The sequence below is a fragment of the Monodelphis domestica genome, chromosome 1 (genome assembly GCF_027887165.1).
Source record: "Monodelphis domestica isolate mMonDom1 chromosome 1, mMonDom1.pri, whole genome shotgun sequence".
NCBI lineage: Eukaryota > Metazoa > Chordata > Mammalia > Didelphimorphia > Didelphidae > Monodelphis > Monodelphis domestica.
This window is the reverse complement of record NC_077227.1, coordinates 739484812-739507747: the sequence shown is the minus strand read 5'-3', so window position 1 is coordinate 739507747 and position 22936 is coordinate 739484812. Positions and strand designations below refer to the sequence as shown.

General features: G+C 52.4%; 1 protein-coding gene across 1 annotated transcript in view; it reads left to right on the top strand.

Annotated features, from left to right (window-relative positions):
• LOC100021406 (lysyl oxidase homolog 2) overlaps positions 1-22936 on the top strand; it is a 131370-nt gene that overhangs the window by 52208 nt on the left and 56226 nt on the right. The window contains 2 exon segments of the mRNA XM_007477871.3: positions 10234-10445; positions 18070-18292. Of these exon segments, the coding sequence (XP_007477933.2) occupies positions 10234-10445; positions 18070-18292 (435 nt within the window).

The window sequence follows — 22936 nt, the reverse complement described above, 5'->3', positions numbered from 1 at the left end:
ACACAGGCTCCCCTTCTCCCCACCCTTTCCTGGCAGATGATGGCGTTCCTGGCTCTCCTCCACCATGATATCAGGACTCTGACCTGAAGCTGGGATGGCTCCACCCAGCTTTCTCAGGCCTGGTCCTGGGGCTGCGGGACTCTGGGGTGTAGGGCTCCCCCAAGGAGGCCCATAGATGAAATGACTTTCCCAGGGCCACACAGCTGAGTCGGAGTCTGAGGCAGGATTTGAACTCAAGTCTTCTGGGGCCCTTTGCCACCTGGATGACTTGGTTATTCAGTGGGTGCCCCATGCTGCACAGGTCTCTTTTCCTCTGTGGACCTCAGTTTCCTCCTCTGTCAAATGAGGGGTGGCTCTCTAGGGCCCTCTTGGCACCTTCCCGCTCTCCCACCAAGGTGGAGGATGGGCCCCTCTTCTTCTCTCTCGGGCTAACTCTTCCCTCCCCAACGGGCAGGAGGGCGTCTCCTCCCCCCAGTGCCCAGCCCTGTGGCTGACCGGGAGGGGATCCCCGAATCCCTGAATCTGGGGGTCAGAGGAAGGGCCTTCGGGACGGTGGGTTTGGGGCACCCTGACTCAGGGCAGGGGCTGCCCGGGAAGGAGAGACTCCTTCAGGCGCGGGTTCGAGCTCCCCGCTGGCTGCCGAGGTCTCCCTTGACCCTCTGGGCCTCCAGGATTGGCTCTCCGGCTGAGACGCAGCAGACACGTTCAGGGGTCCGCCGGGGCCTTTGTTTGGCGGGAGGCCGGCCGGTCCGGTTTGTGCCTTTTTCTCGGCTTTCGCATCCCGGCTGACCCATCGGCGCTTCCTCTTCTCTTGGCAAACTGGAGCGGAGCCCGGGGCCGGGGGCGAGGCTTCGGGGAGGGGGGGCAGAGTCCATGCGGGCCTCTCACGTCACGTGGCAGGAGCGAGACCCCAAGAGGAGGCCCGGCTGGTTAACACCATTCGGTTTGGATTCAGCACAAAGGAGAGCTCGCCTTCCCCCACCCCACCCCCTCCCTTTAGGTGAGTAAAGCCCTCCCGGATATGGTCTTGTCTATCCTTAGGCCGAGGGCCCTGGGAGGAGAGGACGGGCCGTTATTCTCCCTACATTACAGATGGGGAAACTGAGGCAAACAATGACCCGCTGGGGGCACGCAGGCCCCACTGGACCGTGACTGGATTCGGATCCCGGTCTTCCTGATTCGGAGCCACGGTTCTCTCAACGGTCTCACGTGGCTGCCAGGACCGTCTATTAGGCCCCGCCCACCAAATCCAGGACGGACCGAGACCAAGACAAAGAGCTGACCCAGCCCTCTGGACGTGGGCGTACCGCCAGGCTAGAAGGGGGAGAACAAAATCAGGAAAGGCTTCCTGGAAGAGGGGGCCCCTCATTTTCGCCTTGAAGGAAGCCAGGGTTCCCAAGAGACAGAGGAGGGAAGGAAGTGCATACACCAAGCAGGGAACACAGCCTGGACAAAGACAGGCACTAGCAGGCCAGATTTGCGGGAGGAGAGGGTGGCTGATGGATGGAGTGCTGGGCTCGGAGTCCAGAAGACCCGAGTTCGAATTTGACCTCCGACACATACCAGCTGTGTGACCCTGGATGTGTCTCTTTGCCCCATTTGCCTTCGTTTGCTCAAATCTCCAAGAAACATTCAGACACCGTAATCCCATCGGGGCTGGGGGTGATGGGTCGGGGCGGAACTGCGATGCCAGCGGGGAACTTTCCTTTTAAATTACAGCGACAGTCTAGGCTTCCGCCTTGTCCCGAGAGGCTCTTCCGGTCTCCCGAGGCTCCCGGGTTTTATTGGTTTGTCTCAGCAGCCTTCGCCCCTGGCCCAGCCCCTGATTGGAGACCTTCCGCGGGGGAGAGCCCAGCCCTGCCCCGCACAGCCCACTCCACTCGTCCCCATCCCCCACCCTAGGTCGCCTCTCCAGGCCGGGGGAGCCACAGAAGGTTTTTGAGCAGACAGGAGCCGAACTGTGTTTTAGGAACCTGGCTTTGGCAAGAGGACGCCTGAGAGGGAAGAGAATGGAGGCAGGGGGGTGGCTCAGGAGAGAGGCGAGGTTCAGAAAACGGGGCTCCAGGTCTGCGCAAGCCCTCGGGGATGTGGGACATCCAGGGGCAGGAGTGTCTGTCCTCGCCTGGTCAGACGCTCCCACCCGTGCCTGATGCCAGGGAGGGGGGCACAGAGGAAGCTAAAAGCACGGTGTCTGCCACTCCCATTCCAGCGAGCAGGTGGATGATCATCTCTGGCAGAGGCCGGCCGCACGTGGCTGGAAACCTCCCGACCCGGGTGAGCCCAGCTTGGGGAGACAGCATGGGTTCTCCTCCTCGAGGCCCCCTTCCCCCTGCCCTGCGCTGGCTTCATCCCCCCATCGGCCTCTTGGGAAGAGGCGTCCCCGGCTGCTTCATTCATCTTCTCACCAGCCTCTCCCTGGGACCCGGCTCCTCTCGCTCCGGAATTTCCGAGTCACCGGCAGATGCGAAATATTCCAGATTGAGCCCCAGCCAGCCTGTGGGGGGCCTCGCGGGAGCACTGACCGCTCTGGGCCTCATTTTTTCCATCTTTAGAATGGGGAGAATGACTCCTCCTTCTTCCAGGCCTCTCCGAGGTGTGGGCAGGATTTGGGAGGTCTGGAAAATCTGGTGAATTCCTTCAAGGGCAGCCTTGTGGGAGGTGGGAGATGGGCCGAGAGGGGCTGATTCATAACGCCATCCCTAGGGAGCCTGGCTTCAGAAACCACAGAATTCGAGGTCCTTAGCGGTAGGGCTTTGGGCAAGTCCCCTTCCCTCTGGGGGGCTCTTTATTTTCTTGTGCTGGCCTCTGGGGTCTCTGTTTTCTTTAAACCCTTCCCTTCTCTCTTAGTGAGTGGCAGTAAGGAGGCAGTCAGGTTAAGTGACTTGCCCAGGGTCAAACAGTTTCTGAGGCCTTGAAAGCCATATGCCCAGAGCCAGTTCAGCCCCTCCCTCGGAGGTGAGAGCGAGTCCCAGGCCTGTGACTTTAGAGCTGGAGTTCTTTCCACCGCCCTGTGCTGCTTCTTGGGAGTGTACGGACTGTGCTGCACGCTTGTGAGTGTAAGAGCCCATTATTCGCCCCTGGAGGGGGAACAAGATGTGATTTGTACGTTTGTTTGCTTCCCCACATGGGCCGCCGGCCAGGCTTCCTACTGCAAGGGGGCAGGGGCAGCCCATCGGCTTGTTGGGAAAGAAAAGGGCTTTGGGAGGCTTCTCTAAACTTCCCAAAGCGAGTCTTGAACCAGGCCCAGCACATGTGGCTTTGGGCGGCCAGGGGACGGATTCCACAGCAGTGAAGTCAGGAGGAAAGTTATGTGGGCTTTTCTGGGACAAAGAGGGCTCCGTCCGAGAAGCAGCTGATGAAAGCTCGCCACAGTGGATGTTTCCCTCTTCCCGAGGCCAGCGCTGTTTGGAGCGCGTCTCCGTCCTCACGTAGGGTAGTGAGCCCTCCCTCGGCAGCCTGGCTCTGGCCAGAGAGGGGCTGGGAGGGGGAAGAGCTGGGAAGGGCCTCTGCCAGCCCCCACACCGGCCCTGACCTCCGGAAGCTAGCCAGGGATCAGGAAGCCAGATTTATAAACACAGACCAGATAAGTGATGGCACCGGGCAGGGAGGTTCAGGGCCAACACGAGGGGGGGGGGACAGGGAGTATCCTACGACTGGAAGCATCACTAGGGTGAGGTGGTGGGGGCCCTCACCAGGGCAGAAACTTCTTTACTGTAGATCCTCCTTAATACTAATGCTACTAATGCCTCCCCTCGGAAATGATCTCCAATTTCTCTTCTCTCTCTCTCTCTCTCTCTCTCTCTCTCTCTCTCTCTCTCTCTCTCTCTCTCTCTCTCTCTCCCTCTCTCTCTCTTTCTCTCTGTCTATCCATCTATATATCCATCTATCCATCCATTCACCTATTCTTCTATCTATCTACTATCTATCTGTCCCACATCTATCCATCCATCTATCTTATCTATCCACCTATCCATCTATCTATCCATCTATCTATCTATCTATCTATCTATCTATCTATCTATCTATCTATCTATCTATCTATCTATCTATCTATCTATCTGTCTGTCCATCTGTCTGTCTATCCATCCATCCATCTATCTTATCTATCCACCTATCCATCCATCCATCCATCCATCCATCCATCTATCTATCTATCTATCTATCTAACCATCCATCTATACATCCATCTATTCTTCTACCTATCTATCCATCCATCTCTCCATCCAACTATCTATCTACTATCTATCTGTCTATCTATCCATCCATCCATCCATCTTTCTATCTTATCTATCTCTACCTATCCATCCATCCATCTATCCACCTAGCTATCTATCCATCCATCCATCCATCCATCCTTCTATCCACCTAGCTATCTATCCATCCATCCATCCATCCTTCTATCCACCTAGCTATCTATCCATCCATCCATCCATCTATCCATCTATCTATCTATCTATCTATCTATCTATCTATCTATCTATCTATCTATCCATCCATCCATCCATCCATCCATCCATCTATCTATCTATCTATCTATCTATCTATCTATCTATCTATCTATCTACCTATCCATCTATCTATCTATCTATCTATCTATCTATCTATCTATCTATCTATCTATCTATCTATCTCTTTTGTGTACATTGTGATTGTATCTTGTCTCCCCCATTAGACCTTGAGAGCAGGCATTATTTTCTGCTTACTCAGTATTGTTCCCTAGCTCTTGGCATAATGCTTGCGCATAGTAGGGGTTTAATAAATGCTTGTTGACTGGCTGGAAACCTTATGGCCTTGTTTCCTCCTTCTCAGAAGCTGAACTGCAAGTGTCCCCAGCCTTATCCTCCTTCCACTTGTTCTAAGATCACAGGCAGGATGGGGGGGAGGGAGGGAAGAGAATTCAAAGTTGAATGAAACAGCTTGGCTAACTAGACAAAGCACTGAATTTGGAGTCAGAGGACCTGAGTTCAAATCTTACCTCTGATTCTTGCTACTGATGTGACCTCGGGTAAAAGACTTGATTTCTCTATACCTCAGTTTCCTTATCTGCAAAGTGGAAAGAGGTGGACTAAGTGGCCTTTGAGGTCTCTGAACTCAGGGTCTATTATGTGTGCAGACTGGAAGATTCAGGGTGGGCTTCCTGGAGAAGTTGGACCTTGAAGACTGGGCAGGATTCGGTGAGACAGAAACATCTCAGGGGACAGAGGGGTGTCTAAGCATAGCGTGCCCTCATTTGCCATACGTATTTCTAAACCGTTGATGCTGTTTCTACATGAGCATCATTTGCTAGCATGCCGTGCCCCTCTGCCATTCAGAGCACTGCAAAGAAGGGAAGGGGAGGTAGTCTCCTAGACCTCCTTGGACCCAGTTGGTCACTCTGCTTCGGCCCATTTGGATCTGCTTGCTTTTGAGGGTGGAAAGGGATCAGGCAAGGTCCCTCCAGGCCGGGTCTGTGAAGATGGCCCCCAGGAGCCCCTGGGTTCCCTCTCAGATGGTGTCGCTGACTTGTAAGTTGGGCACTTGGCTAAAACAGTAACAACCTGGCTTTTCCCATCAGTTGACCAACAGTGAGGTCTTAGAAGCCTGCTAGGTTCTGGAGCTATGAAGAGAAAGCAGCCCCAGTGTCTGCCTTGGAGGGGAGATACTTGTGTTGCTAGCAGCTGGGCTTCATTGAGAAGGTGCCCCTGATGATAGTAATGACTCACATTTATGGGACACTTTAAGATTCGCAAAACCTTTTCATCTGGTCTTGACGATAACCTCTGTGAAGTGATCTTTTTAGCCCCATTTTACAGATGAAAGGTTGAGCCTCAGTGGTGGAAGTGATGTGTCCTGGATCACACAGATAGTGTCAGAGGCAGGATGGAAACCTAGGTTATCGGGATTTCAAGTCCAACAACAACCTCCTAAGATAGGTATTGTTACTCCCATTTTATAGATGAGAAAACGGATCCCCAGAGAAGTAGGATGACTTGTCCAAGGTCTCACAGGTCACAAGGGCAGCATCAGGTCCTCTAATTCAGCCCTTGTCTACGGCATGCCCCTGGGGGGATCTATAACCAGGCCCAACAAAGCTAGACTCAAGTGAAATGAGAAGAGTTCTGGGATAAAGTCAGTCCCCCCAGGGCTCTCCTGTCATCTCCATCACTAATTCTTTCTGACCAGGAGCAAGCTTCTCCCATTGCTGTCCTCCTCTGTAAAACAAGAGAGGGAACACTGAGAAGGTTTCGAAGGTGCCTTATGGCTCCAGCACCCTCCTGAGGGACAGATCCCCAAAGCTTCTGTGGCTGGGCTTGGGCTGGGTCTTTTTGTGCCAGGCTCTGATCACTCTCACCACCGATGTCCCCACCTCTGCCCCCAGGCCCTCAGGCTCTCCTTAACGGGGTTTCTCTGTGTTCTCCTTTCAGTGGGGGCTCCTTCAGAGGGCAGATGAGCCCAGAGTGGTGGAGGGTGAGGAAGGGGAGAAGCTTTGTTTATTCAATCCCTTTGTTCTGTCCTTAGGAAACAGAGGTGGGACTAGAGCCTAGATGGGGTGAGGGAGGAGTGATGTTGCCAGTTAGCACCTTTCCTCTTCCCCAGGTACACTCTGTAAGTCCCCTGCCTTCCGGAGGGGGGCAGAGGCTGGAGCAGATGGCCAGGGAGCAGGCAGGGTGGTCACCTGGGTGCAGGCTTGGTTCCCCAAGGCTGGCCAGGTGTCTTGGCTGATGGGATGCTACCTTTTGAAGAGCTGGAAGAAGCAGCTTTGCGGAACTAGAAAAATATAATCTTGCCACTGGTGACCTTCCTTCTGCTCGGCATGCATGGGAAGCAGCGCCAAATACCAGCGTTCTTGGGATGACATATTTTCCACCTCCATGTGGGTCTGACCCGAAATCGCTGAAGTGATGCCTTGTGAAGCCAAGCTGACAGTCTGATTCATGGAGCTGGGGCGAGGAGACACAGGCTTTACTCTGGGCACCCAGACAGTGGCTCCCTTCAAGTATGTGGGCTCTGCTAAATGATTTGCATGTTGGCAGGACTGGAAGCACCTGGCACTGGGCTCTGTCCCATGCCCAATAACCACCCCCTGCACGTCCCACCGTCTCTGCCACGCCATCACCCTCGGCTGCCACCTTGCCCTGGGATGCACCTTCCTCTGAAGCTCTAAGAGATCACCTTCTGTCTCTTGATGGTTTGGGGGAGTCAAAGACTGGGAACTCTGTTGTATTGAGAAGGAAAATAGATGCCACAGACCCATTCACATAGCAAGTGCTTAACACATGTTTGCTGACTTGATGTCCATCGTGGCAAAGCGACTCACTTAATTTAAGGTCTTAGAGGTAATGGCACATCTCAAATTCGAACCCAAATCCTATAGCTCCAAATTCAGCACTCCTGTTTATTTTTTTTTTTACTATTTATTTATTTATTTATTTTTTTAGACATTATTTTATTTGGTTGTTTTCATACATTATTCACTGGAAACAAAGATCATTTTCTTTTCCTTCCCCCCCCCCCCCCCCGCCTTTCCCTCTCCCATAGCCGACGCATGATTCCACTGGTTATCACATGTGTTCTTGACTCGAACCCATTTCCCTGTTGTACTCCTGTTTATTTTTAAAAGACTGGACTGAGAGCTGCTAAATGGTTTAGTGGATTGAGAACCAGGCCCAGAAATGGGAGGTCCTGGGTTCAAATCTGGCCTTAGACACTGCCTGTGTGACTCTGGGCAAGTCACTTGACCCTCATTGCATGTGATTAGTCTTACCACTCTTCATAGTATTGATACTAAGAATCCTGGATCTGTGACATTATTCATTTAGGGAACTTCTGGTGGGGTTCTACATACCCCCATGTAGGTCTATAATTATAGGAGTTCACCACATTGAGCCCCACCCAGATCCACCATGATGCTCTTTGGCCATCTTCCTGCACATTCTGGATTCCCAGCTGTATCTCTGAGAAATGTAACCAGATCAGTGCCACCATCCCAGACTGGACAGAGCACTGGGCCTGGAGACAGAAAGACCTGAGTTCAAATCTAGCCTCAGATCTTACTGGCCAGGAGACCTTGAACAAGTCACCTGACCATCCTAGGCTACCATTTGGAGCAGACTGGGTCTCTTCTAAGATTCCTTATGGGGGGAGGCAGAATGAAGCCTGTAGTCTAGCTATATGCTCTGTGATCCCAGCATTTCAAGATGGCCTCATGCACAGAGAGCTCTGCTGACTTGCACAGCCATTCTGTGTCCAAAGTGGACCTGAACTCTGGTCTGTCCTGCCTCCCCCTCCAGCTCTCTCTCTTCCCTTCCCATGTTGCCCCTCATAACTGTAGTGATGGTTGCCAGCTGATCTATAAGCACTGTCGCGAGCACCTTGAGGGAAGGTGGCCAGGCTAGGAGTGAACCCCAGAATTCCTGGTTTCCCGGGTGGCCCCCCTTCTCTTCCCCTGGCTCTTCAGCGGTGGGTCCCGGGGTTGGGAGCCACAAGAGAAGGGGCTGGAAATGATGACTAATAATCAGTCACTCGACCTCCAAAAAGCGGATCTGGCAAATTCCTGCCCTCTCTGGTCATTCCGAGAATTTTCCAGGGGCTCTGGCCACTGGTGCTGTCATCTCCTGGGGCACACACTCTGCTGCTGCCCCACCCTGACTCTGCCTTTAGAAACTCTGCTCCCCCCAAACCACAAGCCCAAGGCCCTCCATTATCCCCCTGATCAGCCCTGGGTTCAAGTCCTGACTATGACTCTTACTAGCTTGGTGAATTTTTTCCAAATCTCTTCCCCTCTGCGAGCCTCTGTTTTGTCAAATTGAGGCATTATCTATGGCTCTGGGGTTGATTCTGTGATGACAGATAACACATGAGGGGATGTAGAAAAAACATACCCATTTTACAGATAGAGATACTGAGGCTCAGAGGAATTAATCTCTCCAAGAAGAGAATCCAATTCAGGCCTTCTGATTCCAAGTCCAGTATCTTTCCACTGTACTGTGCTCTCATTATTGCCATTTTACAAATGAGGAAACTGAGGCTGAGCAAGGTTAAGTGACTTGACCAAGATCATAATGATAATGCATGTCAGAGTGGGGCTTGAACTCTGGTTTCCCTCACTCCCAAGGTTGGCTCTCTGCTCAACATGTCCCACTTCCTCATGATGGTAATAGTAACGAGGGCCAGCATGTCAGGTTTGCAAAATGCTTTTACCAGATAAGCAGTTTCCAGATCCCCTGTGAGGTGGATGTGATTATCACCCCCACTTCACCAATGAGAAAACAGGCTCAGAGAAGTTCGGTGACTTGCCAGTGGTCACACAGCAGTGTGTCTCAGGGTCAGGATTTGAACCCAGATCACCAGGCTCAAAGTCCAATGCTCTTTCCACCACATGCCAGATGTTATCCAGCTGTGTGGCCTGAGGTTGTTTATAGATTATACAACTCATCAGGTTTCCAACTCCTTCATTTTACAGATGGAGAAGCTGAGGCATGGTGAGATGAAGTAGCCTACCTAAGGCCACCTGATATAGGATTCAGTGAGGTTTCCCTGACTGCAGATGGATGGCAGCATCCACCTAAATTCTTCATCAGAGCTCTGATATTTCCTCTACTATCTCTCCAAACTCTTGCAAGCTCCTCAAGGGCCTGGGGTCTTTTGTGGCCCTCGGGATCCCTTTCTAGCACAGGAATCAATCAATCCATATTTATTAAAACTCTGTTCTCTCTTAGAATTGATACTAAATACTGGCTGCAAGGCAGAGGACTGGTAAGGGGGGTTAAGTGACTTGCCCAAGGTCATACTGCTAGGGAATGTCTGAGGCAAAATTGGAACCATTTTCAGGCCTGGCTCTCTATCCACTGAGTGCCTACTGTGTGTCCTGGGCTGGGCTCAGAGTTGACCCAGATATTGGCTTCCCCGAGTCCCGGAGGACTCTCCCTCCCCCTCTGGCCCCCCTGGCTTCCTTTGGGTCCCCGACATCTTCATTGGCCCCCACCTTGGGCAGGAGGCCTTTCCCAATCTCTTGTAAGGGAAGGTGCCTCCCCTGGTTCAATGAGCTTCTTCTGAGCCCAGCTGCGCCTCGTTGGCACACGCGACGCGGCCTCTGGGTCCTGATGCCGGGCAGCGGCACAGTGCCTGGCACACGGGGTCACCGAGTCAGGGCTCTTGACGTGCCTCTGTGTGAAGGGCCCCAGCGCGGGCGGTCCTGCTGCCCTCGCCCAGGCCAGCCCCCCTCTGACCCTCTCTGCTCTCCCCCCTTTGCAGAACATGAACATCCAGGTGGACGACATCCGCATCCGCGCCGTCCTCTCCGCCTACCGCAAGCGCACGCCCGTGACCGAGGGCTACGTGGAGGTGAAGGAAGGCAACAGCTGGAAGCAGGTCTGCGACAAGCACTGGACCGCCAAGAACTCCCGGGTCATCTGCGGCATGTTCGGCTTCCCCGCGGAGAAGAAGTACAACAGCAAAGTGTACAAGTAAGTGGGCCGGAGCCCTGGAGGTCCCCCCGATGGGGCACGGTTAGAACCCGGGGCCACCTTCACCCCCACCTGGTCCCTGCAAGGCATGAGCCGCCCCACAGCCGGCCAGCCCGCCCGGCGCCCGGGAGGAATCGAAAGCCCTGAACCTCCAGGGATGGGAGCCGAGTTCCAATTCTGTCTCAGCCGCTCATCGCTTGTGTGACTTAGCCAAGTCCCTCCACTTCTCGGGGCCTCCCTCTACTAAAGGAATCAGGCTCTGTGGCCGCTGAGGTCTAACCCCGGAGCCCGGATTCTCTCTTGTTCAGAGCCCGCTCGAGTGCTTCTTCAGGGGGGAACAAGGGAGGCAGCCGCACAGCTCTGTTTCCCAGGATTCCCCGAGCCAATGAAATCCCATGGAACTGGCCTGCACACTGTCCGAGGTCCCCTCCTGCTTGAAAGCTCTGAACCTGGGACCTGGGACCTCCTGCCTGCCCCCAGCTATAGCTGCCCACGTCCCGGCAGCAGCGCCTCCTCTCCAGGCGCCCCTTCTTGGTCTTCTCACCTCGAGCTTACCTCGGCTTCTTCCCCATCTCCACCCATGGCTCGGGCCCATCCATTGTGACCCTGACTGGGAGGAGGGGGGACTTGGGGAGGACAAGCCTCCCGGCCCTCCCTGGGAGCTGCCTATCTCTCGCCCTCTCTCTGTCTCTGTCTCTGTCTCTGTCTCTGTCTCTGTCTCTCCCTCTCTCTGTCTGTCTGTCTGTCTGTCTCTCTCTCTCTCTCTCCCCCTCTCTGTCTCTCTCTCTCCTTCTCTCTCTCTCTCTGTCTGTCTGTCTGTCTGTCTGTCTGCCTGTCTGTCTCTCTCTGTCTCTCTGTCTGTCTCTCTGTCTGTCTCTCTGTCTGTCTCTTTGTCTCTGTCTCTCTCTCTCCCTCTCTCTCTCTCTCTCTCTCTCTCTCTCTCTCTCTCTCTCTCCTCTGTCTGTCTGTCTGTCTCTCTCTGTCTCTCTCCTCTCTGTCTGTCTGTCTGTCTTTCTCTGTCTCTGTCTCTGTCTCTGTCTCTGTCTCTGTCTCTCTCTCTGTCTGTCTGTCTGTCTGTCTCTCTCTGTCTCTCTCCTCTCTGTCTGTCTTTCTCTGTCTCTGTCTCTGTCTCTCTCTCTGTCTCTGTCTCTCTCTCTGTCTCTGTCTCTCTCTCTCTCTCTCTCTCCCTCTCTCTCTGTCTCTCTCTGTCTCTCTCCTCTCTGTCTGTCTGTCTGTCTTTCTCTGTCTCTCTCTGTCTCTCTCTCTGTCTCTGTCTCTCTCCCTCCCTCTCTCTCTCTCTCTGTCTCTCTCTCTTTCCAGGAGCCTTTTCCCTTTGCTCCCCTTTCCTTCTGCCTAACAAGAGCCAACATGTTGCAGGTGGAACAGAATGGTTGTTTTTTTTTAAACCCTTACCTTCTGTCTTAGGATCAATATTGGCTCCAAGGCAGACAAGTGTAAGGTCTAGGCAATGGGGGTTAAGTGACTTGTCCAGGTTCTCACAACTGGGAAGTGTCTGAGGTCAGATTTGAACCCAGGACCTCCCATCTCTAGGCCTGGCTCTTAGTCCACTGAGCGGCCCAGCAGCCCCTGACAGAATAGTGTTCTGAAAGGGTGGGATCAATCATGGGATCAGTCAGTGAATCCACCAACGTTTACCACGTGCCCATCACCATATGTGCCAGACGCTGAGGCCGCCATGGGCTCCTGCCTCCAGGAGACACTCCATGAGATCCCAGCTCCAGAGTGAGAAGGAATAACGTCTCCTGTCCTGTTTGGGGGCAGCCGTGTGGATGGGGGGGGGGTAGAGGCAGCACCGATAGGGAGCAGATCCGCGTCTGAGACATCCTGGCTGTGCTATCCTGGGCAGGCATGTCTCTGGGCTCTGCATTGCAGAGCAGAGGCGGACCTGAGCTGGTGGAAGAGCTCTCCTGGGAGTTCTCAGTCAGGCTGCTGGAGCTGTCCAGCAGCGGAGGGAGGGATTGTCTCTGCCACTTGTGATGTGCCCGCTGGGCTCACGGGACTCCCAAACTCCCAGCTAACAGGCACTTCAGGCCCGTTCCACGCAGATGTGCATTTTCTCCCCCCCCCCAGCATCTCTCTGCACCCCGATAACGGTCACAGACCCCCAGGGCGGCACCCCGAGGAGAGGAAAGCGGCGGCCATTCTCTTACAGGAGGCTCCTTCGAGGAGACATAGGCGGCTGCCCGCCATGTTGGCGCCCCAGAGGAAGGCCCACGGGCCAGGCTGGGCCCCTTCGTCTTACAGAGGGGAACCCGGGGGCCCAGACAGGTTTGCCTGGTGGCACCCAGCTGGAAGGGGCCGGAGCCATCCCAAGCTCAGCCCTCTTTTCTGCTGCCTCCCCTGATTCTGGTCTTTACCCAAAAAGGAAACTGAGTCCCGCAGAGCTGAAGGGACTCCCGGGGCCACACAACGAGGTGGTGAGGCCGACTGTGTGTGTCCAGATCCTGCATGCTCAGGGGGAAGGTGGGGGGCTGAGCGGCGAGAGGGGCTGCCAACAACGCCACCGGCGGGGGCTCCCTCCCAGGTCTGAGCTTCCCTCCCTCAGCCTCCCCAAGCTCCCGAGGAAGGACGAGGCCCTCATCCTCCAGGCCTGGGCTGGTCCAACCAAACCGTGGCTTCACGGGAAGGAGAAGCCCTTCTCTCTCCCCTGGACAATCTTCGTGGCTCCGCACTGGGCCGCCCCTCCGGGACTTCCCCAGGACAGCACCGAGCTCAGCGCGTTTTGTTCCAACTCCAGAGAAGCCGGATGTCTGGGGCTGCTCCTGAGGATTCCCCGCTGCCCTCCGTAGCCCTGTCTGGGGCACGATGGGCTCTCCAGGCTCTGCGCCCCAGGCTGGGGCTCTTTGCTGAGAAGGAAAATGATGAAGCCACGGGGAGCCAATTGGAGAACATCCATGTTGCCACCTTCCCACCCAGCTCCGGCTCGGGGGCCTGGGACGGAGGGGTCAGACCACCCTCAGCCACTCTCCCCATGGAAGAGACGGATGGACAGACGGATGGACGGATGGATGGACAAGCAGACGGAGGAGACGACGAGTTCTAGGCTTCTAAAAAGGAGCTGGAGCCAAGCCAACAAGCATCCCCTACGGGAGGCCCTCCCTGTTCCTGGCGCTGGGGAGACAGAAGCAAAAATAAAGTCCCAGCCTTGCCCCAGGAGCTTCCCTTCCTTTGAGCACTGTGGCAGGTACTCAGCTAATCTCAAGCCTTTGGATGGTGCTGTACGCCTAGAAAAGCTCTTTTCATGTATTTTTATCTCATTTAATCCTTACCACGACCCTGGGATGTAGGTGCTATTATTAACCTCATTTTACAGAGAAGGAAACTGAGGTAGACTGAAGTGAAGTAACATAAGGAGATACCCAAGATTTGAGATTTAAGAAGGGAATCATTTGAGAAGGAGCGGTACTCCTGACTAAAGGTTTCAAGACCTTCCCAAGGAAGATGGCGCATGGCCATGGATTTGGAATTCTAGCCCCCTCTTTTTATAGATGAGGAAACTGAGGCTGGAAAATAAGAGCTAGCACTCGTGCGGCGCTCTCTCCAAAATGCCACCTGGCTGCCTTCTGGGGTACACGGGGTGTTCTGGAGTGAGGGCTGCTCCTCCCCCTTTGGTGTCCACGTGCCACTCCTCTCTCCCCCGTGGCTCCAGGAAGCCGTGGCATGCCCAGTGGCTGCACCCCAGTGAACATCTCCACGGAGGGTCTAATGCAGGTTGACAGTAAGTGATGGACCTCAAGCCCTGAGTCAGAAGGACGTCCAGTCCAAGCCTGTGAAGACTTACCCCAGTGCAATGGGTGGATGAGAACACTTTGTTCCAATGGCCGTGAAGGCAGATGAAGCAGGCACTGTAGAGTACTCAGTGTTCGGCCAGACACGGAAGAAGCCACAGTCATCTGCTGCCCCAAAGTAGGTCCTTAGTAAAAGCTAATCGACTGACTAGTTGACTACTCCTAAAGAAGCATTTTAAGCAGCCCCTTCAGACTAGAAGCTCCCAGTTGGTCGTTGACTTGGAGTCAGGAAGACTTCATTTCAAATCCTGACTCTCATACTCACTAGCTGAATGACCCTTGACAAGTCACTTAACCTCTATTTTGTTTTCCTCATTGATAAAATGAGGATATAATGGCACCTACATCCCAGGGTTGTTTTGAGGGTAAATTAGATGAATATTTGTAGATGGCTCTGAAAATTTTAAAGTGTTGTCTAGATACTAATTATTATCATTATTACTGTCATGATGATGTTATTAGGTGTCCGGTATTATGTAAAGCTCTTGGGACCAGAAAAAATAGGGCAAAAACAATCCTTGGCCTCAACAATTTAACTTTTAGTAGGGAAGACAATCTGTAAATACAAGACACAAGACACATACCAGATGACAGACTCGGGACAAAAAAAAGTGAGTTGACTAGAGCCTTGGACCAAATCTAAAAAGGTGAAATTGAATAGGAATCAATGTCAAGTTTTATTTGGGGGTTCAAGAAATCAACTTCCCCCATTCCAGATGGAGGAGGTCCAGTTATTGAAGAGAAATCTGTCAAGTGGATTATTATTATTATTATTATTATATTAATATGAGTCAGTGAGCTACCCAGTTGCCCCCTCCAAAGCCCCTTTTAGTTCTAGATTTATGATATTAGAAGCAGCTAGGGCGCTGAAGTTAGCGACAAAAAGGTCCTAAATTCAGATCCTCCCTCCTATCCTCAACAACCCACTGAATTTTTCTCAGCCTCGGTCTCCTCATCTGTAAATGCCTGCCTCACAGGGGAATCAAATGAGAGAACCTGGATAAAGGACTTTAGAGTCCTAAAGTGCTATATAAATACCAGCTATTATTATTTCACTGTGATCCTCGGGTCCCCTCAGTGTAAATGAAATACTGGCATTGCCATCAGCCACCCCATAGAGTAAGGGGCCGCTCATTGAAAGCCTAACAAAAAAGCCTTTTTCTGAGCCAAGCGCAATCTGGTGAGCTCCTGCTCTATCTGCCCTCCCTGGCATCCCTGGAGACCTCTCTCTGGCCCCATCCACACAGAAGGAGATCGGAGGGAACACGCTGTTCCAAAGCGAGGAGACGAGACAGGAAGCAGGGGGAGAGGGATGGCCCTGGTGTTAATCACAGCAGGCTGAGCTGTAGGCTCGTCTCTCCAGTGTGTGCCCCAGACCCTTCCCCTTACCCATTCATGTCTCCTTATCCCCAAAGAACTGGAGCCTAGGGGAGACAGTTCTTGGGTCGGTCCAGCTCTGCGATCCATCCAAAAGGGATAGACTGGCTGGGTCCGAGGAAGAAGGCACGAAGTTGGCAAGGGGCTTGTTTACAGTTTTTCTGGAATGTCAGAGGATTCCGCAAGGTTGGGGGAGAGGAGGGGCCTGGGGCCTGGGCAGGGGTATCAGAGGAGGGGGCTGGTGGAGGGTCCTCCTACAAGGTCTGGCTCTGTCACCAGTGAGCTCCCAAGTCAGGCAGCGGATGCCATCTCCCCCCTGGGGCAAGGATCTTTCCCCCAAATAGAAGAGCAAGATGGAAGCGCATTTACCAGGTCCTGGGCAGTCCTGGTTCACTTCCTGAAATCCTTCCTGGATGTTGCTATCAGATCCAACTCATCACAGCAGCTAATATTTAGAGTGCTTGATGTTTAGCAAAGTGCTTTGCATGTACCGTCTCCTCAGATTATCACAATACAACTGGGAGATGGGTGCTATGATTATCCTCATTTTGTCAATGAGGAAACTAAGGCAGCAGAGGTAAAGCAACTTGCCAGGGTCCCACAGTTAGTGTCTGAGGCCTCATTCAAACTCAGGTCTTGCCTCAAAACCCATGGCTCTAACCATTGTGCAACCCAGCTACCTCTCCATGACCTTCTTCAAGTCATATATACTTACATGATTATATGTTGTTTCCCTCAATTGATTTTAATTCCTTGAGTAAAGAATCTGTTTTTTTTTTTGGTCTTTTTTTAAATTCCTCCAGATCCTAGCACAAGACCAGGCACATAGTAGGTACTGAATAAATGATCTGTTAACTGATTGGGGGCAGCATGGCACAGACCAACTGTGTGACCTTAGACTAATCTCTTCATCTCCCTATGTCTCAGTTTCCTGATCTGTAAAATGAGGACCAGGTGACTTTTGAGAGTTCTAGCTCTAAATTTATGATCCCATTAGAGTGAGTTCCTCAGCTCAAGAATTTTCAGTGTTTCTCTGTTGCCTATAAAACAGAATCACACCGACTCTCAGTTAGAAGGGCCCTCAGTTAACCCATATCTGAAGGAGAACCCATTTGGAGTTTTCCTGGAAAATATATTAGAGGGGTTTTCCATTTCCTTCTCCAGCTCACTTTACAAATAGAGAAACCGAGGCAAATAGAATGAAGTGACTTGCTCAGGGTCACACAGCTAGTAAATGTCAGAAACTGGATTTGAACCCAGGTCTTCCTGACTCCAGTCATGGTACTCTATTTGCTGTGCCGCCTAGCCACCCCTCTCATAGTGTACTCAATGCCAAAGGGTCCTCCTCCAGCCTATTGATGGGAAAGCCACTATTTTCATGATGGAGAGTTCCAAGCTAATTTTCTCCTGATATTAGTCCTACATTAGTCCCTCTGCATCTTCTACTCTTTCTCCTAATTCTGCCGGGTGAGACCATGCAGAAAATGCCAAATCCCTCTTTCACAAAGATTCATGGAATCTAGAACTAGAAGGAACCTTCAAGGTGATCTAGTGCAACTGTGCTCTAAGGCTCCTTCCAGCTCTCTCATCTTTTAACCCATAGATGTCCATTTCTTCACCTTCCACCTTCTTGCCAGCTCTGGGAAACATGGCTTTGGCCACCTGGGGACGCTAATAGCTCTGTCCAAGGTCCCCAACCTTTAACCGCTAAACAGTTTTTCAAGAGAGATGAATAATAATAACAACCATCATGGCTAACGCCTAGATTACGCTCTAACATTTGCAAAGTGTTGAAGGTACTTTATTGGGATCAGGGACTTGCCCATGATCCTCGAAATAGTCAATGGCAATGGCAGTGACCCTGAAAAAAGAGGATTGACCCCCAAAGCAAGGGGAGATAATGGGGTGAAGACGGAAGAAAACTGTTCAGCAGTTAGATGTTGGGGACCTTGGACAGAGCCATTAGTGTCCCCAGGTGGCCATCAAAGCCATGTTTCCCAGAGCTGGCAAGAAGGTGGAAGGTGAAGAAATGGGCATCTGTGGGTTAAAAGATGAGAGAGCTGGAAGGAACCTTAGAACACAGATTGGCCAAGAGAGGAGAACCTTAGAACAGAGAACACCAGAATTTGAAGGTCCTTAGAACAGTGAATGTGAAGGCTGGTAGGTCCTTAGACTACAGAACATGGGATGTCCAAGCTGGGAGGGTGCTCAGAAGCCAGTCCAATCTTCGGGGTCCATTTTCATCACCGGTGCTCTTTGTATCCCCAGTGCTAATTAGGGTAGCGCCTGGCTTCTGGTAGGTGTTGAATAAATGTCTGATGAATTAAATCCCCACCTAGTAAAGAAGGTGGATGCTCCTTGCTAGGTATCTGAGAACTTCCCAGGCCAAAGGTCCCCTCTGCCAGCCCAGTCACTGTGTCTCTCCTCTTCTCCTCTAGGATCTATGCCAGCCGGCGGAAACAGAGATACTGGCCCTACTCCATGGACTGTACGGGAAGCGAGGCCCACATCTCTGGCTGCAAATTGGGCAATCAGGCTGCGCTGGATCCCGTAAAGAATTTCTCATGTGAGAATGGGATGCCTGCTGTGGTGAGCTGCGTGCCTGGCCGGGACTTTGCCCCCGGTAGCCACACGGGCTTCGGGAAAGCCTTCAAGTCGGAGGTCAGTATAATGGAGGCAGGCTCCAGCATAGAGAGAGCCCCTTGCACACACCCAGGCAGCAGGGAAACCCTGAGAGGAAGGGGCCAAGAGAGGCGGGGCTTTAGCCTTGTGAGATCACTTCAGAGGGGTCAGGAAGCCTGGGAGCTGTCCTGCTGGGCTCCTAAGGCTTCAGGGGAAAGTGGGGAAGAGAAGAGCTTTGGAAACCAGGGAAATCTCTGCTCATCTTCACCCCCTGCTCACAGATCTCCCAAGCCTCCCAGGACCTACAGAATGGAGGCTGCACTCCTCAGGCCATCTTCAGCCTTCCATATTCTTGTATCTTCCCACTATTCCCATCTTATTTTCATCCATGCCCTCTTATTACACCCAATGCTCCAGCCAATTGGAGGGAGTAAAGGAGGGAGGGAGGGAAAAAAAGGAAGGAAGGAAGGAAGGAAGGAAGGAAGGAAGGAAGGAAGGAAGGAAGGAAGGAAGGAAGGAAGGAAGGAAGGAAGGAAGGAAGGAAGGAAGGAAGAAAGGAAGGAAGGAAGGAAGGAAGGAAGGAAGGAAGGAAGGAAGGAAGGAAGGAAAGAAGGAAGGAAGGAAGGAAGGAAGGAAGGAAGGAAGGAAGGAAGGAAGGAAGGAACGAAGGAAGGAAGGAAGAGAGGGAGGGAGGGAGGGAGGGAGAAAGGCTCTGCTACTCACCAGCTGGGTGACCTTGGGTGAGGGACTTACTCTCTCTGGTCCTCAAATGGAAAATGGAAAAAATGAGAACGCCAACTCCTAGGTCTCACCTAGTGCCCACTAAAGACCTGCTCTGCCATTCTGTTGTAATGTACTGCCTAGCTACAGTGTTAGGGGTTTTGAGGTTCTTTCCAGCTCTGGTTCTCTGTGTTTTGAGGTCACTCAGTCAGTTAACAAGCATTTATTAAGCACCCACTATGTACCAGGCACTGTGCTAAGTGATCCAAAGAAGGGCAGGCACTGCCCTCAAGGATGTCCCACTCTCTCCAGGGCATGAGGGAGAGGGGAGCCACCTGAATAATCCTGAGTGCAGGTAGGATATCTAGAGCAGATGGAAGGTCCTGTCAGAGGGGCAGGCACCAGCTGCTGGGAGGACCCAGAAGGGGCTCCTGGGCAGGCAGGATTTAAGTGAAGTCTTGAAGGAAGCCACCAAAGAGGGGGTCCAGCTTGACATCCTCCGTCCCAAGGTTCTTGCAGCTCTGCTGATCTGTGGTCCACCATCCCTTCCCTCCCGACAGTCTACCCATCCCCAGCCTCCCTGACCCTCCAGCAGACCTGCCAGAGCGCAGCTGTTGGGGAATCCCGACCTTTTATCATCTGTAAGAAAGGGGTCAGGCTGAGACCCAACAAGCCCGTCCCACGCTCCCCCACCCTCTCCGCAAACGAGCTGGACCTTCTTCCTTCCCAGCTTCGCTCTTCTCCCATCTTGGGCCAGCTGACTTGGTGCCTCGGCCCCTCTGACTTTCTACTTCGCCTTTGTTGGGATCTGGGCCATGGGCTGCCTGTTGGGATGGAACTGAGCTCTGGCTTTGGCTGGGGGGAGCTCTGAGAAAGACATTGTAGGAGCCAGGAAGTTTGAAGAAGAAATGCAGAGGGAAAGGAAAGGAGTCCATGGGCAGTTTGGGGGCCTCCTACTGATACATCCAGGCAAGTCACAAATAGACTCAGTTTCTCCAGCTGTAAAATGGAAGGGTGTATTAACCAGGTTGAGATTAGGCTGGGTGGTACAGGGGATCGAGAACTGGGTGTAGAACCAGGAAGATCCGAGTTCAAATCCTGCCTCCGGTGATTACTGGCCAGGACTCTGGGCCAACCGCTTAACCTACCTGCCTCAGTTTCCTCAGATGTAAAATGAGAATGTTAGCACCTATCTCCTAGACTATTATCAGGATCAAATGAGATAATAATTGTTTTGCCAAACTTAAAGAGCCAGATAAATGCTGTTGCTGTTATTATTCATGTCTAAGAATGTGTAGCCCTGAGATTCTGGGGTTCCGAGCCCCTGGTCCTAAGCAAGGTCCAGTTTGGGGATTTCTCCAGGATCATACAAAGCTGACTCGAATCACTGGGCAATGACCAAGGAGCCCCAGCACAGCTCAGAGGGAGGGGGCCAAGTCAATCAATCGACATGCTTTTGTTAAGTACCTACTATGTGCCAGGCATTGGGCAAGTTCTGGGGCTGTAGAAGCCACTGATAAAGCGATACGAGGGAACCTTGGAGGGAAGTCACTAGAGCTGGAGCTGAGGGGATCAGGAAAGCCAGAGACCAATAGGGAGGACCAGCCTTCCCCGATGTGGGGCCGGTCAAGCGGCACAAAGGCGCCGAGATGGGAAATAGGAGGGACAGCAAGGAAGCCCAGAGGGTGAAGCAGAGGATGCCTGGAGGGGAGAGGAAGGTGAGAAGCCTGGGGAGGCAGGAAGGGCCAGATCTAGAAGGACCTTAAACACCAGACACATCCTGAAGGTACTAGGGAGCCAGTGCAGCATAGAGGAAACTGAGGCAGCTCTGTCTGTGGCCCCAAAGCTAGCAAGTGTCATGGGCAGGATTCTAACTCACGTACTGCTGATACCAAGACCAGGGCTCGATGCACCAGGCCACATTCCCTCTCCACAATAGAGAAGGATGAGGAAATGGGGCCGTTCTACTGCTTGGCTTTGATGATGGCGGGCGGAGCGATGAGCAGAGCATCGATTTACTCTGGAAGGGAACTCTGAGGAGCTCTAGACGAACTTTGGCACTTTATCATTGTGAACTCCTTGAGATGTGAAGGGACTCCGTCAGAGTCTCCCTGATAGGAAGTGGCAGTGAGGATTTGAACTCAGACCCCTTTGCCCCAAATCCTGTGCTCCTTTTACTTCATCATCCAACCTCTTCAGCGATGCACGTGAGCACCTGCTGATGTCTCATCTCCTTAGCCACAAGCCGATTCCCTGAATCATCCCCCAGTAGCCCAAGAGCAGCTGACCAGAGCCTCTGTCCCTGGACAGTTCCCCCTTAGTAACCCTGAGCAGAACTCTTCTGATACTAACTTTTTTTAAACCCTCACCTTCAATCTTAGAGTCAATACTGTGTATTGGCTCCAAGGCAGAAGAGTGGTAAGGGCTAGGCAATGGAGGTCAAGTGACTTGTCCAGGGTCACACAACTGGGAAGTGTCTGAGGCCAGATTGGAACCCAGGACCTCCCATCTCTAGGTCTGACTCTCCATCCACTGAGCTACCCAGCTGCCCCCTCTTCTGATACTAATGATGGAGAAAAAGGTGCAGCAGAAGCTCTGGGCTCCTCGTGCTCCCAGATGTCTGCTTTTAGCCTCTGGGCTGAGGCAGGGCCTTGGGTAAGCCTCCTCCTCCCTAGATTTCTTTCCTCCAAGCCCAGAGCTCAGGACTGTTGCAGAGCCAAAGAGTGAAGTCAGCAGGCCCTTCCCAGTGGAGACTAAGCAGATGGTGGCCCGGAAGAAGACAAGAAAATAGAGGACACATCAGCAAGGTCATTTTTAAACAGAGAGGGCGTGGTGAGGCTGGGCTGGGCTTTGGAAAAGTAACTAGAGGGGCAGCTAGATGGCTCAGTGGATGGAGAGCCAGGCCTGGAGACAAGAGGTCCTGAGTTCAAGTCCAGCCTCAGACACTTCCCAGCTGTGTGCCCCTGGGCAAGTCACTTGACCCCCATTGCCTAGCCCTTACCTCTCTTCTGCCTTGGAGCCAATACACAGTACTGATTCCAAGATGGAAGGTAAGGGTTTAAAAATAATAAATAAAAATAAAAGATAACTAGAGGCACAGTAGTAGAGAGCACTAGGTACTGTCTTTGAATTCCACTTTTTCCCCAACTGTCCATTGAGAAGGCTGGCCTCGATGGCCTCTGCATTTAGGATCCTTTCAGCAAAGCCTCTCAGACTTGGTGGGCGCTCCCCTGGGGAGACAGATGGGGCGACGATGGGTCTAAGGTCCAAAGAACGCTCACTAAGGAATCAATGAAGATCCCTCGGAGGGAGATCTCTCCTGCAGGGTGCTGTGTGCTCTGTCCTAGGCACGTGGCAGTCTAACTTGCTCAGGCTCAGCACACTAAGCACCAGACAGATGCTTCTTTGATTGACAGATCTGATTCATTTTACCCCCAATTGGATGGACGCATCCGAGGCAGCTTGCTTATCCACTCTGCAGATGACTCAAGTGGGGAGGTTACCTCATGGTCCTGGAGGGCAGCCATGATCCAGGGTCAGAGATTTAGGACAAGAAGAGACCTCAGAGGTCATTAAGGTCTGACTCTTCATTTTACACCAGTTAAATGACTTCACCAGGGTCACACTGACAATTTAGTGTGTGGACAGATTCAAAGAAGACAAAATTTAATAAGGCTAAATATAAAGACTTGGGGGCAGCTGAGTGACTTAGTGTATTGAGAGCCAGACTTAGAGATGGGAAGTCCTGGGTTCAAATTTTTGCCTCAGATACTTCCTAGTTGTGTGACTGGGCAAATTATTGAACCCCCATTGCCCAGCCCCTACCAGTTTGTTGCCTTGGAAGCAATACACAGTATTGCTTCCAAGACAGAAGGTGGAGGTTTTAAAGATAATAACAATAAAGAGTCCTCCACTTGTGGTCAAGGATTCAACTTCAGAAATCCAGGCTGGGAGAGGGATGAC